This window comes from Phoca vitulina, unplaced genomic scaffold (assembly GCF_004348235.1).
Source record: "Phoca vitulina isolate PV1807 unplaced genomic scaffold, GSC_HSeal_1.0 scaffold1, whole genome shotgun sequence".
NCBI classification, from domain to species: domain Eukaryota; kingdom Metazoa; phylum Chordata; class Mammalia; order Carnivora; family Phocidae; genus Phoca; species Phoca vitulina.
In genome coordinates this window covers 92,470,500-92,483,679 of record NW_022589704.1, presented here as the reverse complement: position 1 = coordinate 92,483,679, position 13,180 = coordinate 92,470,500, and the positions used below count along the sequence as shown (strand labels likewise).

The 13,180-nt window shown below is 36.1% G+C and overlaps 1 protein-coding gene across 9 annotated transcripts in view; it reads right to left on the bottom strand.

The window, feature by feature from the left end:
• Positions 1-13,180, bottom strand: part of ZRANB3 (zinc finger RANBP2-type containing 3) — a 310,759-nt gene that overhangs the window by 138,951 nt on the left and 158,628 nt on the right. For all 9 annotated transcript variants that reach the window (XM_032411359.1, XM_032411348.1, XM_032411398.1 and 6 more), the window contains one exon: positions 3,447-3,678. In XM_032411359.1, the coding sequence (XP_032267250.1) occupies positions 3,447-3,678 (232 nt within the window). The remainder of the gene's footprint in view (positions 1-3,446; positions 3,679-13,180) is intronic.

Genomic DNA, 13,180 nt, shown 5'->3' with positions numbered 1-13,180 from the left:
ACTTTCAAGTAAGTATTATTACTATGATAAATCTAGTTAAAAAAATAGTGGAGTAAAAAAGAAAATCCACCTCTTCTTTCTCAGCCTCCTCCTTTTCTTCCATCCACCCATCTCTGCCATCCTATTCTTCAGGGGTAACTGCTACACTTTTCTCTAAAATACATTTACATATTTTGTATGCCTATATAGGGATATGTATATATTCTCTTTTATTCACATGAAGATGCTATTATACATATAAAACCAGGATTCTGTCCCCTAAAACATGTCTTAGACATCATTAGAGTACATATATATCTATTTTTATTTAGTTTTAAAAATTATCTAAGCAATGGTATTACTATAATAAAGTACCATTTAAAGGCTCATAGCACCCATTATCATGTAGAAGTACTGTAAAATATTTAAACAGTCTCCTAATCATGGACCTATAGGCTGTTTCTAGCTTTTATACAATGATATAAGTTAATAACTTCAGGTAAGTCTATGTGTGTGTATGTGTGCTTATATATATGTAGGCGTAGGTAGAATATCTACATCTCATCCATCAATCATTTATCTATTTATCCATCTATCCATCCACCTACCCACCCACCCGCCAATTGGTATTTCCATTAGATGAGTCTGTAGGATATATTTTTAGAAATGAAATAGGTGTGTTTAAGATATATGCTTTTTGAAGTTTGATGGATATTACTGTGTTCCACTGTAAAAAGCAAGTCCCATCAGTAGTATCATGAAATCTTTTCATTTTTATAACTTTGATACGCTGCACATAGTGGTGTCTCATTGTTATTTTAGTATACATTTTTAAAACAGCTGCTTTAGTTAGAAATAATTCATATACCACTTCCATTATTCACACTTTTAAAGTGTACAATTCAGTGGCTCTTAGTATATTCACAAAATGCCTCAATCACCACTATCTAATTCTTAAATATTTTTATCACTATAGACAGGAACGCCATACCCATTACTAGTCATTTCCCATTCTCTCCCTCAATCCTGGCAATCACTAATCTGATTCCTATTTCCATTACTTCGCCTTTCTGGATATTTCACATAAACAGAATCATACAATATGTAGCCTCTGTGTCCGACTTCATTCACTTAGCATAATGCTTTCAAGGTTCATCCATGTTGTAGAATGTATCAGTATTTCATTCCTTTTTATGGCTGCATTTTCATTATCCATTCATCAGTTATGAACATTGGCTTCTTACTACTTTTTGGATATTATAAATACTACTACTATGAACATCTGTATACAGTTTGTTTTTTTTTTGTGAACATATGTTTTCAGTTTTTTGTGTGTAAACTTAAAAAATGGAATTGCTACATCTTTTGGTAATTCTATTTTTAACTTTCTAAGTAATTGCCAGTGTGTTATCCAAGGATTGAAATTTATAGCTGTATATGTCTCCATTAAAAAAGAAAAAAGATCTCATGGGGCACCTGGGTGGCTCAGTCAGTTAAGCGTCTGCCTTCGGCTCAGGTCATGATCCCAGAGTCCTGGGATCGAGCCCCATGTCAAGCTCTCTGCTCAGCGGAGAGCCTGCTTCTCCCTCTCCCTTGCCCCTTCACTTGCTAGTGCTCTCTCTCTCTGTCAAATAAATAAATAAAATCTTAAAAAAAAAAGATCTCAAATCAATAATCTAACTTTCCACCTTAAGACATTGGGAAAGAAGGAGTACACAAAACGCAAAACAGACAGAAGGAGTAACATAATAAAGACTAGAATAGAAATAAACAACATAGAGATTGGAAAAACAACAGAAAAAATAATCAATGAAACCAAATATTGGTTTTGATAAGAACGAGAAAATTGACAAAATTTTAGCTTACATTAACCAAATTAAAAAAGAGAGAAAAGACTCAAGTTACTAAAATCACAAATAAAGGAGGGAACATTACTATCAACCTCACAGAAACACAAAGGACTATAAGGGAATATTATGAACAACTGTATGCTAATATCTTAGATACCTTAGATAAAACGGGAAAATTCCTATAAAGATACGTATCAAAATTGCTCAAGAAGAAATATACAATTGAATAGACATAATATTCAGTGAAGAGACTGAATGATTAATTTAAAAACTATCCACAAAGAAAAACTCAGGCCCAGATGGGTTCACCACTAAATTCTACCAAACATTTAAAAAAGAAGTAATACCAATGTTTCACAAACTCCTCTTAGAAACAGAAAAGGAGAGAATACTTCCCACCTCATTCTATGAAACCAGTACTGCCTTGACACCAAAACCAAAGATATAACAATAAAACTACAGATCACTATTTTTGTGAACATACACACAAAAATCATCAACAAAATAGAGCAAACTGAATCCAGGAACAAATAAAAAGGATGACATCCAGTCAAGAGAGATTTATCATGGAACGTAAAGTTGGTTTAACATCTGAAAATCAATGAACATAATACACTCTTATCAATAGCTGTCTCCCAAGCCTGGCTTACTAATCAGTAATAAAAGTGGCTACTGTATGTTGAGTGCTTACCATGTGCCAGGGCACATAGCAAGATACTTTAAAACCAGTATTTCCTTTAATTTTTAAACCCTACAAGACAAAAAGTACATTTTTTTTCTGTGACTCAGTGTTCATTAATGGAAAGGGCTTCTCTAGGTTACAACGACCCTTATAGACTCATAAGAATTTCAACTGTCATTTCTTCCTCCCAACCCTTTACTCCATACCCTACATAGCTCTTAAGAGTGGTAAAGCTAAATGGGGGTATCAAACAAATGCCTTATTTCTCCACCCAAGTAGTTATTCTACCTGATCTGAACATAAGTTCAGATACCTATACCTTCCCAGACCACGGATCTTTTTTTTTTTTTTTTTTTAACATTTATTTATTTATTTGAGAGAGAGAGTGCAAGTAGGGATAACAGCAGAGTGAGAGGGAGAGAGGGAGAATCTTGGGTAAACTCTGTGCTCAGTGTGGAGCCTTAAGCAGGGCTCATCCCACGACCCCGAAATCATGATATGAGCCAAAACCAAGAGTCTGACGCTCAGCTGAATGAGCCACCCAGGCGTCCCCAAAACATGTATGTTGAAGTACAAGAGAAACAGGAAGAAGTTCTGTAATGCAACTCAAAAGATACAAAATAGATTAAACTCCAATCTTAAATTATATCCTTATAATGTCAAACAAACTGGATAAATGAAGACTAAAACCATATAAGAATCATAAGAAAACAAATGTGATGAATATTACAAATGTATACTAAATATGAAAACCTTATACTGAAAGTAAAAACTATTTTTTTATATACATGTACAAGCACAGGTAAGGTTCACATGTAAACAGAGAAAACAGTCATATAAAAGATATATTTAATCATTAATAGCCATCTAGAAATTCCCAATGATTATTTTTGGTGAAAGATTTTTTTTAAGCCAAAATTTAAGGATTTTAATACCTCTTCAGGCCTTCCCAAAGCTGGAGTTCCTGTAAGAAGAATGGCTCGTTTGGCTTTCTGTACTATTGGCAATAAAATCTTGCTGCGGGTTGCATTCCTGGACTTCATGTAGTGTGATTCATCCACTATAACTACGTTGAATTTCTGATTATTCAATGCATCTACCAAAGTCTCTGCATCTGTGGTTAAAAGACCATAACCCAGAACTGTCACTTTGCTGGTTGATATTTTCCTAGAAAAGAAAAAAAAATCCATGTAATTTAAAAATATTTCAGTAACCAAGTTATCATAAACAACACAACTCTTCGGAAGAAGGAAAATAAAAGGAAAAATAAAAGGGATGGTATTACATTGCTAAAACTCAGTTTCTCTTAAGATTTTAGTTTTCAGGTATGATTAAGCAGAATCCAAAATTTAAAGGATAACTAAAACCAAATATTTGGTTAAATGGTTTTTGGAAGAGTTTGACAACCACCAAGCCACATTTTACTAGGATAAGGACATTACTCTCTAAGAATATTTATTTACAGGCATCTAGAATCATGGATAAAGTGGATACACAAATATTAACTGAGTATTCATTGAAGCCTTCCCACAAAGAGGACAGCAGTATTTTTCAAGCCAGGTGCTATTGGAATTTTGAAGACAATACTTAGTATTGCAGGGCTGCCCAGTGTACTGCAAGGCATTTCATATTCCTGGACTGTCACATTAAAGGCCAGCAGAGTGCTTGAAATTGTGACAACAAAAATTCACTCGCTGATGGGTGATCCAAAGCATGGGAAAGAGGAGAGGAGGATACAACTTTATGCAGACAAACACTGGCCTAAAGAGATCGTTCATATTTTGAACTACTTAATTATTCACACATCTATAGTATTCTTTACTATGTTGTAATGAAATTATTCATGTACATATTTATCTCCCTTGCTACCTCATAAAACTGATGAGGACAAAGAATGTATCTTATTCATCTTTGTATATATAGTGATAGGCTCCTAACCAGTTTGTAGAATGAAATAACTGGACAAATAAATGCATTAATAATAAAACACATTACTTTTGCATTTTCTATATCACCAGTAAAAATATACAGGATAGAGTCAATCTTCTACAGTTCCCTACCCTCTAAGAGAAATGGCAGAGCTCCTAAATAGCACAACACAACGATACAACAATTTCATTTAAAAATTTTTTTCAATTTATTTTTTAAATTTTAATTCCAGTGTAGTTAACAACAGTGTTATATTAGTTTCAGGTATATAATATAGTGATTCAACAATTCCATATATCACCCAGTAACCATCAAGGTAAGTTTACCCTTAATCCCCTTCACCTCTTTCATTCATTCACCCCACCCACCTCCCCTCTGATAAGCATCTATTTGTTCTCTACAGATAGGAGTCTGTTTCTTGGTTTGTGTCTTTTCTGCTTGTTCATTTGTTTTGTTTCTTAAATACCACATACAAGTGAGATCATATGATATTTGTCTTTCTCTGATTGGCTTATTTCACTTAGTATTATACTCTATAACACTGCAGGTTGGTGTAAATGGCAAGATTTCATTCTTTTTTATGGCTGAATAGTATCCCATTATGTATATACCACATCTTCGTCATCCATTCATCTGTCAATGGACACTTGGGCTGATTCCATAATTTGGGTATTGTAAATAATGCTGCAAAAAAATAGGAGTGCATATATCCTTTGGAATTAGTGTTTTCATATTCTTAGGGGAATACCCAGTAGTGTGATCATATGACAGTTCTTTTTTTTTTTTTTAATTTAAATTCAACTTAGTTAACATATAGTATAGTATTGGTTTCAGGAATAGAATTTATTGATTCATCACTTACATATAACACCCAAGTGCCCTCTTTAATGCCCATCACCCATTTAGCACATTCTCCCAGCCACCTCCCCTCCCTCAACCCTTAGTTTCTTGTCTATAGTTAAGAGTCTCTTATGGTTTGCTCCCTCCCTGTTATCTTATTTTATTTTTCCTTTCCTTCCTCTGTGTTCATCTGTATTGTTTCTTAAATTCCACATGAGTGAAATCATACAGTATTTTTTTCTCTGACTGACTTATTTCGCTTACCATAATATACTCTAGTTCCATCCACGTTGTTGCAAATGGCAAGATTTCATTCTTTTAGATTGCCAAGTAATAGTCCATAGTTTATGTATACCACATCCTCTTTATCCATTCATCAGTCAATGGACATTTGGGCTCTTTCCATAATTTGGCTATTCTTTTTTTTTTTTTTTTTTTTTTTTTGACAGAGAGAGAGATAGCGAGAGCAGGAACACAAGCAGGGCGAGTGGGAGAGGGAGAGGGAGAAGCAGGCTTCCCGCTGAGCGAGAGAGCCCAATGTGGGGCTCGATCCCAGGACCCTGGGATCATGACCTGAGCCAAAGGCAGATGCTTAACGACTGAGCCACCCAGGTGCCCCATAATTTGGCTATTCTTGATAGTGCTATTATAAAGTTGGGGTGCATGTGCCTCTTTCAATCAGCATTTTTGTACCCTTTGGATAAATACCTAGTAGCGCAATTGCTGGGTTGTAGGGTTATTCTGTTTTAACTTTTTGAGGAACCTCCATACTGTTTTCCAGAGTGGCTGCACCAGTTTGCATTCCCACCAACAGTACAAAAGGTTCCCCTTTCTCCGCAACCTCACCAACATCTGTTGTTTCCTGAGTTGTTCATTTTAGCCATTCTGACAGGTGTGAAGTGGTATCTCATTGTGGTTTTGATTTGTATTTCCCTGATGATAAGTGATGTTGAGCATTTTTTTATATGTCTATTAGCCATCTGGATGTTTTCTTTGGAAAAGTGTATTCATGTCTTCTGCCCAATGCTTAACTGACCATTATTTGTTTTTTGGGGTATTAAGTTTGATAAGTTCTTTATAGATTTTGGATACTAGCCCTTTATCTGATATATCATTTGCAAATACTTTTTCCATTCCATCAGTTGCCTTTTAGTTTTGTTGATTTTTTCCTTTGCCGTGCAGAAGCTTTTATTCCTTTGCTGTGCAGAAGATATTTATTTATTTATAAAACCGGCTGAACCAGTACTATACTGAACAACAGTGGTGAGGATGGACATCCTGTTGTGTTCCTGATCTTAGGGGAAAAGCTCTCAGTTTTTCCCCACTAAGGATGATACTACCTGTGGGTCTTTTGTATATGGCCTTTATGATCTGGAGGTATGTTCTTTCTATCCTTACTCTTTTGAGGGTTTTCATTAAGAACGGATGCTATGTTGGGGCGCCTGGGTGGCTCAGTCGTTAAGTGTCTGCCTTTGGCTCAGGTCATGATCCCAGGGTGCTGGGATCGAGCCCCGCATTGGGCTCCCTGCTCGGCGGGAACCCTGCTTCTCCCTCTCCCACTCCTCCTGCTTGTGTTCCCTCTCTCACTGTGTCTCTGTCAAATAAATAAATAAAATCTTAAAAAAAAAAAAAAGAAAGGATGCTATGTTTTGTCAAATGCTTTCTCTGCATCTATTGAGAAGACATATTGTCTTACTCTTCATTAATATAATCATGTTGATTAATTTGTGGATATTGAACTATCCCTGCAGCCTAGAAATAAATCATACTTGATTATGGTGAATAATCATTTTAATGTACTGTTGGATTCAATTAGCTAGTCTCCTGTTGAGAATTTTTGCATCCACGCTCATCAAGGATACTGGTCTGTAATTCTCCTTTTTAGTGGGGTCTTTGTCTTATTTTGAAATCAAGGTGATGCTGGCCTTATTTAATGACTTTGGCAGTTTTCCCTCCATTTCTATTTTTTGGAACAGCTTCAGAAGAATAGGAATTAATTCTTTAAATGTTTGGTAGAATTCCTCAGGGAAGCCATTCAACCTTGGACTCTTGTTTGTTGGGAGATTTTTGATTACTGATTCAATTTCTTTCCTGGTTATGGGTCTATTCAAATTTTCTATTTCTTCCTGTTTCAGTTTTGGTAGTTTATATGTTTAGAAACATATAATGGAATGTGTCCATTTCTTGCAGATTGCTCAATTTTTTGGCATATAATTGCTCATACTATTCTCTTACAATGGTATTTCTGCAGTGTGGTTGTGATCTCTCCTCTTTCATTCATGTTTTTATTTATTTGGGTCCTTCCTCTTTTCTTTTTGGATAAATCTGGGTAGGTGTTTCTCAATTTTATTAATTCTTTCAAAGAACCAGCTTCTAGTTTCATCGATCTGTTCTGTTTTTTTTTTTTTAATTTCTATATCATTTATTTATGTTCTAATCTTAATTACTTCCCTTCTTTTGTTGGTTTTAGGCATTATTTGCTGGTCTTTTTCCATCTCCTTTAGGTGTAAGGTTAGGTTTTTTATTTGAGGCTTTTCTTGCTTCTTGAGGAAGACCTTCCCTCTTAGGACTGCCTTTGCTACATCCCAAAGGTTTTGGACTGTTGTGTTTTCATTTTAATTTGCTTCCATGTATTTTTTAATTTCTTCTTTAATTTCCTGGTTAACCCATTCATTCTTTAGTAGGATGTTCTTTAACCTCCATGTATTTGTGGTCTTTCCAAATTTTTACTTGTAAGTTTCATAGCATTGTGGTCTAAAATATGCATGGTATGATCTCAAATTTTTTGTACCCATTAAGGCCTGAGTTGTGACCCAGCATGTAATCTATTCTGGAGAATGATCCGTGTGCACTCAAAAACAATGTGTATTCTGCTGCTTTAGGATAAAACGCTCTGAATATGTCTGTTAAGTCCATCTGGTCCAGTGTGTCATTCAAAGCCCTTGTTTACTTGTTGATCTTCTGCCTAGACGATCTGTCTGTTGCTGTGAGTGGGGTGTTAAAGTCCATTATTAATGGGGCACCTGGATGGCTCAGTTGGTTAAGCGGCTCCCTTCGGCTCAGGTCACAATCTCCGGACTGAGATCGAGCCCCACGTTGGTTGGATTCCCTGCTCAGTGGGGAGTCTGCTTCTCCCTCTCTCTCTGCTGTTCCCCTTGCTTGTGTGCTCTCTCTTTTAAATAAATAAAATCTTTAACAAAAATAATCCCCTATTATTATTGTATTATCAATGAGTTTAAGTTTGTTATTAACTGATTTATATAATTGGCTGCTCCCAAGTTGGGGGCAAAAATATTTACAATTGTTAGATCTTCTTGTTGGATAGACCCCTTTATTATGAAGTGTCCTTCTTCATCTCTTGTTACAGACATTGGTTTAAAATCTAGTTTGTCTGATATAAGTATGGCTACTCCAGCTTTATTTTGATGTTCATTAGTATGAGAGATGGTTGTCCATCCCCTCACTTTCCATCTGGAGGTGTATTTGGGTCTAAAACGAGTCTCTTGTAAGCAGCATATCAATGGGTCCTGTTTTTTTTAACCACTCTGATACCCTGTGTCTTTTGACTGGAGCATTGAGTCCATTTACATTCAGAGTAGTTACTGAGAGATATGGATTTACTGCCATCATATTACCAGTAAAGTTGCTGTTCCTGTGGATTGTGTCTGTTCCTTTCTAGTCTTTGTTGCTTTTCGTCTCTCCTTCCTGCTCAAAGGGTCCCCTTTAGTATTTCTTGCAGAACTGGTTTAATGTTCATGAACTCCTTTGGTTTTGCTTGTCTTAGAAACTCTATCTCCTATTCTGAATGACAGCCATGCTGGATAAAGTATTCTCATCTTCATATTTTTCTCATTTAGTATGCTGAATATATTATAACACTCCTTTCTGGCCTGCCAAGTTTCTGTGGACAGGTCTGCTGCTACTACCCTTGTAGGTTAAGGACCTTTTGTCCATAGCTGCTTTCAGAATTCTCTCTTTATCTTTGAATTTTGCAAGCTGCACTATGATATATCTTGGTGTTTACCTGTTTTTACTGATTTGGAGGGTAGCTCTCTGTGTCTCTTAGACTTGAATGCCTGTTTCCTTTCCCAGATTAGGGAAGTTCTCAACTATAATTTGTTCCAATAAACCTTCTGCCCCCTTTTCCTGCTCTTCTTTTTCTGGGACTCCTATGGTACGGATATGATTGTGCTTTGTGGAGTCACTGAGTTCTCTAAGTCTCAATTCATGATCTAATAGTTTTATTTCCCTATTTTTTTCATTATTTTCCACAATTTTATCTTCTATATCACCTATTCAATCCTCTGCTTCTTCCTTCCTCATTGTGAGTACATCTAGTCAGTTTTGAATCTCAGTTGTAGCATTTTTTATTTCGGCCTGACTAGTTTTTAGGTGTTTTATAGCTACAGCCAGGGTTTCTCTGGTGTCTTCTATGTTTCTTTCATGCCCAGCTAGTATTCTCATGACTGTTCTAAATTCTTATTCAGATATATTGCTTATATCTGTTTTGATCAAATCCCTGCTTGTGATTTCTTTTTGATCTTTCTTTTGGGGAGATTTCCTCCATCTTGTCATTTAGGTTTCTGTATTTTGCATATTATGAAAACTTGTTATGTTTCCTGCTCCTGAGAGTAATACTATATTAAGAAGGGGTCACACACTGTCCAGGGCCTGGCATGTCAGGAAATGTTTCTGGCGTATGCTGTGTGTGCTGTGCTGTTGTGCTTTGGCTGCTCATTCCCACAGATCAGTCCTCTACAGAGTTCCTCCTTGCTTGCAGTGGGGAGTGTTTGGACCTTTAACTAGGTGTGCTTTGATTTATTTGTTAAGATAAGCCAGATTTAAAAACGGGGGGGGGGGGCGCCTGGGTGGCTCAGTTGGCTGGGGGTCCGACTCTTAATTTTGGCTCAGGTCATGATTTCAGGGTTGAGGAATCAAGCCCCGTGTTGGGCTCCCTGCTCAGCAGGGGGCTTGCTTGGGTTTCACTCCCTCTGCCCCCTCCCTGTTTGCACACACTCTTTCTAAAATAAATAAGTAAATCTTTAAAAAAAAGCCTGATCCAAAAAAATGAGAAAAGGAAACAAACCAATAAACTATAAGCCTGATACCAAAGAAAAAAGAAAAGAAAAGAAAGAAAAGAAAATATAAAAAATTTAAAAATTAAAATTAAAAACTAAGGAAAAAATAAAAATAAATAAAAAAAGAAAGCCTGGTCTTATTTCCACCACAACTGAAGCTGACATTTTGGAGCACTCTGGTGTTGAGTTGTGTAAGTTCTTTATTTTTTTTGGATTCTATTCCTTAATCACACAGGTCATTTGCAAATGTCTTCCCATTCAGTAGGCTGCCTTTAGATTTACTGATGGTCTCCTTAACTGTGCAGAAGCTTTTTATTTTGATGTAAACCCAATAGTTTATTTTTGCTATTGTTTCCCTTGCCTCAGGAGACATATCTAGAAAAAAGTTGCTACAGCTGATGCAGAGAAATTATTGCCCGTGCTCTCTTGGGAGGATTTTTATGGTTTCAGGTCTCATGTTTAGGTCCTTAATCCATTTTGAGTTTATTTTTGTGTATGATGTAAGAAAGTAGTCCAGTTTCAGGGTGCCTGGGTGGCTTAGTTGGCTAAACATCTGCCTTCAGCTCAGGTCATGATCCCAGAGTTCTGGGATCTAGTCCCGCATCAGGCTCCTTGCTCAGTGGGGACCCTACTTCTCCCTCTGCCTGCTGCTCCCCCTGCTTATGCTCACTCTCTTTCTCTGTCAAATAAATAAAATCTTTAAAAAATTTTTTTAAAAAGAAAGTAGTCCAATTTCATTCTTTTGCATGTTGCTGTCCAGTTTTCTCAACATAATTTGTTGAAGATACTGTCTTTTTCCCATTGCATATTCTTGCCTCCTTTGTTGAAGATTAATTGACCATATAATTATGGGTTTATTTCTGGGTTTTCTATTCTGTTACATTGATTGATGTGTGTCAATTTTTGTGCCAGTACCATACTGTTTTGATTACTACAGCTTTGTATTATAACTTGAAGTCTGGAATTATGATGCCTCCAGTTTTGTTTTGTTTTTTTCAAGATTGCTCTGGCTATTCAGGATCTTTTGTGGTTCCAAATAAAATTTAGGATTGTTTATTCCAGTTCTCTTAAAAATGCGGTTGGTATTTTGATAGGGATTGCATTTATTGTGTAAATTGCTTTGGGTAGTAAAGACATTTTAACAATATTTGTTCTTCCAATCCATGAGCAGAGAATGTTTTTCCATTTCTTTGTGTTGTCCTCAATTTCTTCCATCAATGTTTTACAGTTTTCAGAGTACAGGCCTTTCACCTCTTTGGTTAAGTTTATTTCTAGGTTCTTACTATTTTTGGTGCAACTATAAACAGGATCGTTTTCTTGATTTCTCTTTCTGCTGCTTCATTATTAGTGTATAGACATGCAATAGATTTCTGTACATTTTGTGTCTTGTGATATTACTGAATTCATTTATCAGTTCTAGTAGTTTTTTGGTGGAGTCTTTATAGTTTTATATATAGCATATCATGTCATCTGCAAATAGTGAAAGTTTTACTTCTTCCTTTCCAATTTGGATGCCTTTTTGTCTGTTTGCTGTGGCTAGGACTTTCTCTACTATGTTGAATAAAAAAGTGAGAATGGATATCCCTGTCTTGTTCCCGACCTTAGGGAAAAGCTCTCAGTTTTCCCCATTAATGATGATGTTAGCTGTGGGTTTCTCATATAAGAACTTTATTATGTTGAGGTATGTTCTCTCTAAACTTACTTTGTTGAGGGTTTTTATCATGAATGAATCTTGTAGTTGTCAAATGCTTTTCCGCATCTATTAAAATGATCATATGGTTCTTATCTGTTCTCTTAGTGATGTGACGTAATGTAATATGTTGACTGATTTATGAATACTAAACCATCCCTGCATCCTGGAAATAAATCCCAATGGATCCTGGTGAATGATTTAAAAAAAATATATTGTTGGATTTACTTTGCTAGTATTTTTTTTTTAGGATTTTGCATCTATGTGCATAAGGGATATTGGCATGTAGTTCTCTTTTGGTGGTCTTTTTTCTGGTCTTGGTATCATGGCAATGGTGACCTAATAGAATGATTTGGAAGTTTTCCCTACTTTTCTGTTTTCTGGAATAGTTTGAGAAGAATAGGTATTAATGCTTCTTTAAATGTTTGGGAGAGGGGTGCCTGGGTGGCTCAGTGGTTAAGTGTCCAACTCCTGATTTCGGCTTGGGTTGTGATCTCAGGGTTGTGGGATCAGGCCCCATGTTGGGCTTCACACTGAGCATCAAACCTGCTTGGTATTCTTTCTCTCCCTCTCCCTCTGTCCCTCCACCGCTCTGCCCCCAGCTTGCATACTCTCTCTCTCTCAAATAAATAAATAAATCTTAAAGAAAAAAAAGAAATGTTTGGTAGAATTCTACTGTGAATTGATCTGCTCCTGGACTTTTGTTTGAGTTTTTGAATACTGATTCAAATACATTGCTGGTAACTGGCCTGTTCAAATTTTCTATAATCTCTTGTAATCTTATGTATTTCTGGAGTGTTGGTTGTTATATCTCCTTTTTCATTTCTGATTTTTTAAATTTAAAACCTCTCTCTTTTTATGAGTCTTTGTTTTCAAAGTATTATCTCCATTTATTATTTTTTTTCCGAAGAATAGTTTTTCTTCAGTCTTGAATGTCTTAGCTCCTCACATGGGCTTTGGTGGTGGTCACACACACAGGTCTTAATTGGGATGGGGGTGTTCAGTTCTTCTGTGCTTCAGGAGAGCGATTCCTAACTACCTTGCTGTGTATGGTACAACTCACACAGTAATGTAGTTTCACATACAGTTTGGGGAGAACACAGGCATTGAAGATACTTGCTTTGGAAATGTC